Source organism: Didymosphaeria variabile (genome assembly GCF_027946475.1).
Source record: "Didymosphaeria variabile strain IMI 356815 chromosome Unknown scaffold_6, whole genome shotgun sequence".
In the NCBI taxonomy this organism is placed as follows: Eukaryota; Fungi; Ascomycota; class Dothideomycetes; order Pleosporales; family Didymosphaeriaceae; genus Didymosphaeria; species Didymosphaeria variabile.
The window spans coordinates 2,567,328-2,573,664 of NW_026611625.1; the positions used below are offsets into that span (position 1 = coordinate 2,567,328).

The window sequence follows — 6,337 nt, forward strand, 5'->3', positions numbered from 1 at the left end:
GCTGACTGTACATAGCGGACGCCATTCTTGGCGCCACAACCGACGATCTTCTAATGGCTATCGCGCGACCCGACCCGTCGCAGCTCTCAGATTCGCCCACCTACCTCGCCGCGTTGGTCGACCGCATTCTTCAAAACCCGCCATCTGACTGGAATGAAGAAAGCGTCGCCAAGCTGACCGCGGCCTTGACTTATCGATACAATAACCTACACCTCGCAATGCCCGTCGAGGTTGAAGCCGCATTGCAGCTGGTGGAATTATCGAATGCTTCGCAAAACCCGCTCGTGAAGCTGATACAACGCGCCGGCCCACGCGGTACCGAGTCGATCGAGGCGTGCAAAGAGACACTAGCGTCCGCCGAAACGCGAGATATCAGCTATCAGCAAGTCGCGAATGTGCTAGTGTTCTTAGCTGTCTCTTCGGGCTACAATGCGAACAACTTCGTAGCGGCATTACGGGAACACCGAACAGGTCAGCGAATAGAATGGCAGGAAGTCGTGCACGCCTTCGATCGCGAGAGTCTGCGTGTGTCCAAAGCGCAGTTCTTGACCATCTACAACGCACTCCTGCCGGTCGCACAAGAAACGGAGACTTTCGACATCCAGTTACTGTGGGGTGGCGCCTGGCAAAATGAGCTTACACAGCTGAGCTTCCTCTCCCGATTCCTCGAATGTACCCCAGAGGAGCTCGATGTGTCCCAAATCCCGCGCTTCCGAGAATCTTACTCCCTGGCCACTTTCGAGAATGGATCCGCAGAGGTCAAAGTGGTTGCGGAGCAAGCGGTCAAGCACCCATACGTCTCACTCGATGCCACTCGAGCTCTGTTCGGCATGATATTCCGCTCGGCAGAATCGTATGCTGACGCACAAGTTCTGGGCATCCCAGATGCTATAATCAACCCTCACACAGCCGAATTCCTTGTCGCCGCTGCCGCGGTACCCAAGCCTTGGGGCGCATTGCAGGAGCAGGCGCTCAAGCAGCTGTTCGAACCATACTTCTGGAGAAAACTACCAAAGCACGAGTTCGTGATTTACGGGCTTTGGCAACAAGATCCCCAGTGGCTTATAGGGCGTTTGAACGACGCTTATAATAGCGAAAACATGTCCCTCAATGTCATTCTACAGCACGCGCAACAAAACGGCTGGCTGGAGGCCTTGATCCGCAGCAACACCGACATCAGCCTAGACTTAGCAGCACAGGCGCACGCGCAAGGGCTGTTCCAGATCGAACCTTGGCTGCAGCAGACTTACGAACAAGCCGGTGTTCTCTTCCGTCAGATTCTGCAGAACTTCCTCAACGCCCGAGCCAACGAAGAGATGCAGCGTTCACGCGACGATGGGCACATGTCAAACAGTCTGCCCCTCCCAGTCAAGACCGTCTACCCGATACTCTGGTTCCTGGCCGATTGTGGTCTCACCGATGAAGACCTGATGACACTACAGCGAGGCTGCATTCAAGCATACCCCCGCTTGATCAACTATGGCGAGGGTGTAGACGATATTATCGATGCGAATGGACAGAACGGGAACGCACTTCCAGAGGAGGCCGATAAGAAAATGCAAGAACACTTCAAGAATATGTACAGCAGCGAAAGCGATGTCCGCGAGATCATAACAGTACTCAAGAAATACAAGGAATCTCGCGATCCAGCTGAACAGGACCTTTTCGCCTGCATGATTCACGGGCTCTTCGACGAGTATAACTGCTTCGGTGAATATCCCCTAGAAGCTCTAGCGACCACCGCGGTCCTCTTCGGTGGGATAATCAACTACAATCTGCTCTCGCGACTGGCTCTTAGGGTGGGCTTGTCCATGGTGCTCGAAGCCGTTCAAGATTACCGTCCCGACGACTCGATGTACAAGTTTGGTCTCCAGGCTCTGATCCATTATTCGCCTCGTCTTCATGAGTGGCCTAACTACTGTGAAGAGCTGCTCAATATCCCGGGTCTCCAAGGAACGGAAATATATGCCAAAGCCGAAGAGGTTGTTCGCTCGCAGATTGGCGAGGTGAATGGTGACGGCCAAAATGGAGTGGGCTTGACCAATGGCAACCACGTAGGCGAACAGCTCCAGGCCGAGCCTGCAGTACCAAAGTTTACCTGCCTTCATGTAGACCCTCCACTCCGACCGGACTTGTACGAAGACCCCGACGAAGAGGTTCAAGATCGTGTGTTGTTTGTGCTCAACAACGTATCCGAACGCAACTTGCTAGAAAAAATCAGGGATCTCACTGAGGCTGTTGAACATAGACATCACCAGTGGTTTGCCAACTACCTCGTGGAAGAGCGTGCCAAGATGCAGCCCAATTTCCAGCAGCTCTACCTCGACATGCTGAACCTCTTCAACGACAGAATCCTCTGGGCTGAAGTACTACGGGAAACATATGTTGTCGTGGTTAGCTTGCTGAACAGCGAAGGGACCTTGGGGTCCACAGAACGCGGGCATCTCAAGAACCTTGGAGGCTGGCTTGGGTCTCTCACCATCGCGCGAAACCAGCCAATCAAGTTCCGTAACATCTCTTTCAAAGACCTACTGATTGAAGGTTTCGCCACAGATCGACTGCTACTTGTTATCCCGTTTACCTGCAAAGTCCTTGCACAAGCTGCCAAATCCCGCATCTTTCAACCTCCAAATCCCTGGCTTATGGAGATCTTGAGTGTGCTGAAAGAGCTGTACGAGCATGCGGAATTGAAGCTCAATCAGAAGTTCGAGATTGAGGTCCTTTGCAAAGGGCTTAATATCGACCCCAAGGACATTGAGCCTTCCACATGCATTCGCATGAGGCCGCAAGTTGAAGAAGAGTATATCGGCCAAATGCCGCCTCCAGACGGGCTGGAGCCATTCGGCGACTTGGGCTTGATGAGTCTCCAGCGCGCTCGTGGTCCTAGCGAACGGTTCTCTTCTGCAGCCATTACAGCCGCTTTACCAGATTTCCGTCCCCAGCTTCAATATCCCCCCTCAAGCACAAACGTTGTGCCACATAGCACGATCAAGAAAATCTTCGAGACTGCGGTGCAGCAAGCCATACAGGAGATTATCGCACCCGTCGTTGAACGATCTGTCACTATTGCAGCAATCTCAACGTCTCAACTTGTCAGCAAAGACTTTGCTTTGGAGCCTGATGAGGAAAAATTGCGCAATGCAGCTTACACGGTCGTCAAGTCGTTGTCCGGTGCTTTGGCTCTTGTGACTTGCAAGGAACCTCTGCGTATGAGCATCCAGAATAATATCCGAGTCATGGCACGAGATTTGCCTGAGCAAGCTATACCAGAAGGGCACGTTGTCATGTTTGTGAATGACAACCTGGACCTCGTTTGCAACACAGTGGAGCAAGCAGCCGAGGTATCCTCACGGACGGAAATTGACCAGCAGATACAAGAAGCCATCCAGGCTCGCCAGGATTACCGCCAGCAGCGAACAAACGAACCATTCAAAGACGCCGCCATCAGTCCATGGGCGTTTTATATCCCGGAGCCTTACAAGCAAACTACCGGAGGTCTTAACCGTGAGCAGCTTGCCATCTATGAGGAGTTTGGTAGGCAATCCCGCGGTGCACCCCACGCCAACAACGTATCGCAGGACAGTGGAAGACAACTGCCCGACGTCCTCCAAGATCAATTCGCCACTGTCGCAAATCTGCCCACACCCGCTGCTGCTCCAGCCGAACCACGCCAGGCGACTCAGCAACCCCGACTACAAAGTTTGCAGGCCGCCCATGCGCCTCCGCCGCAACAGATCAACGGTTACATGGAGCCTGCAGGACTAGAACGTGGATGGCGTGGAATTGAAGACCTACTCGGCGAGATGATGCGTCTGGTCAAGGAGGCCTCTGAAGAACGCATAAGTGATTTGCTGTCAACAAGCCCGATCCATCATACGTTTGAACAACTTGTCTCGAGCATCTCATTCGCTGGTCCCAACAAGGAGGCTTGGGCTTTCCGCATCGCTGGTCAAGTCACGAACCACCTCTTCTCTGACAGCCTCAGTCGCTTAGAGATCGAGACTTTGGCTCATCTACTGGGTGGTCTTTGCGAACTGTCGGTTTCGACATCTAGGCAGGTGCTCATGTGGCTTGCCACCCTCAACGACGATGACCGCATCTTCAACGCTACAGTCATGGTCGCTCTTATGGATGTTGGCCTCATGGACATGCATCGACTCAACACAATCATCGCCAAGGCCATTCAGGATCGTCGCGTTGCCGCGGTGGAAATGCTCTCTATACTCATGGATGAAATTCTACTTAATGAGCACCCAAGCGCCCTTCGTGCCGACTTCGCCCTCTCGATTGACGCCCTCACCAACTGGCTCGCCGAAGACCCGAATTTGGAGATTGGGAAAAACTTGCTCAACAAGCTGCGAATCGATACGTCCGATCAAGAGCTGACGCCTCCCTCAACCGGTCAGAAAGATCAGTTGGAGTATGTTTTCGATGAGTGGGTACACCTCCAGCATCCTGACACTCCGAAGAAGTCCATTGCTGCATTCATCTACCAGTTGCACGTATCGCAGGTCATCAAGAGTCCTCGCGAATCAATCGAATTCTTCCGAGCATGTATTGATGCTTCCGTCGCTGCGTACGGACATGAACAGTCTCTTCCGTATGGCAGCGGCAACCCAGACATTGCTACTGTCAAGGTTGATGCCCTTGCCAAGCTCATCGTAGACTTGATTGTGTATCAAGGAGAGCAGGAAGGAGCAGTCAAGGAAAGCAAGGCGAAGTATCTCGACCAGATCCTGTTAGTTGTGATTCTTGTCCTCAACAGTTACCTTGGACGTGGAGACAACCCTGGGGCACGTGGAGACAGCGAGCTGTACTGCCAAAAGGTCTTTTTCCGCCTGTTCTCCTCGATTCTGTTCGAGCTTAACGAGGCAGCCAAAGAAGATGTATTCGCTGGTTTCAAGAGCGACATCTTCCTTGCCGTTGCGAAGGCATTCCTCATCCTCCAGCCCACACATTTCCCGCGATTCGCCTTCTCGTGGTTGACTCTGGTATCGCATCGAATCTTCGTCCCAGCGTTGTTGGACGATAGGCATACCCAGGGATGGGATGTGTTCGCACAGCTTATGGAGACACTCTTGGTCTTCACGGGTGAACTGATTAGGCCTGCCGGAGAGACTATCATGGCGCAGACCTTTTACCGTGGTGTATTGCGTGTCTTGCTCGTCATTCACCACGATTATCCTGAATTTCTGGCCGAGAACCATTTCCGCTTCTGCAATAGCATCCCGATGCATTGCACACAGCTGCGCAATTTGATCGTCAGTGCTTATCCCTCGAACATCCTCGAGATGCCCGATCCCTTTACTACAGGCGTGAAAGTCGATCGCCTAGAAGACAGTCGCCAGGCGCCCACTATCCGCGCCGATCTTGATCATATGATTCGTCAAGCTGGCGTAGGAGAACTCATTGACGGTATCCTGCGGTCCTCCGAGCCACGAGCTCAAGACGTAGACCAAGTCTGCAATGCCGTCTACTACGACGAGCCAAAGCCTGCCGGCTTTGAGGCAGATGTGACAACTGCTGATCCAGCATTGATTCACGCCATCACTCTATACATCGGAACTAGCGCGCTCGCCCTTCAAGGCGCGAAAGGTCCCATCTTTGACGGCTCTGCGCCTGCAGCCAAGCTGATTGAGAGGCTCGCTCGGGAGCTGCGTCCGGAGGCCAGATTCCACTTCATCAGCGCTATTGCCAACCAATTACGTTGGCCTAACTCTCATACGCAGTACTTCAGCTGCGCGCTTCTACACCTGTTCGGTTCACCGGATGATGAAGACGTCAAGCACACCATCACGCGCGTCTTCATGGAGCGATTATTGGTACATCGCCCGCACCCATGGGGCCTGATCATCACGCTCCTTGAGATTTTGAAGAACCGCACTTACGCTTTCTGGGACCTACCGTTCGTCAAGGCTGCACCAGAGGTACGTTCCCTACTTCTCGAATTGCTCCACGCAAGTCTAACAACCTCCTCAGGTTGAGCGCATCTTCAGCGCCCTTTTCACGAATGCGCAACAAAGTCCCCGACCGCTTGCTTAGAAGCCATAGCGGCGGCACGTACCACCCCCTGCCTCCCAGGATACATGTAATTGGTCAAGACTATACAATGACCAGTAATGTCTACTCATTGCATTTGCGTGCGTACGGGGTCACGGGTTTTCAGTTATTGCATTGCGAAGTGTAGAGCACGCTTTCCAAGTGTCTACCTGGACTTTTGGTCTTTTTTGCGACGGTGTGGGAAAGAGAAAAGCACGGCGTTATACGGCTTGCTTTACTCTTGTGTTTTCATTTATATCACACATCACGAGGATGCGGTGGGGTTCGGGTGGGGAAT

The 6,337-nt window shown here is 52.9% G+C and overlaps 1 protein-coding gene across 1 annotated transcript; it reads left to right on the plus strand.

Moving 5' to 3' along the window:
• Window positions 1–53: 53 nt before the first annotated feature.
• Window positions 54–6,042, plus strand: CDC39_2 (CCR4-NOT core subunit cdc39; the record flags this gene model as incomplete). Its single annotated transcript, XM_056217495.1, has 2 exons — window positions 54–5,927; window positions 5,980–6,042. The coding sequence occupies 2 exons, from the start codon at window positions 54–56 to the stop codon at window positions 6,040–6,042; spliced, it is 5,937 nt and encodes a 1,978-aa protein (XP_056069051.1).
• Window positions 6,043–6,337: the final 295 nt, after the last annotated feature.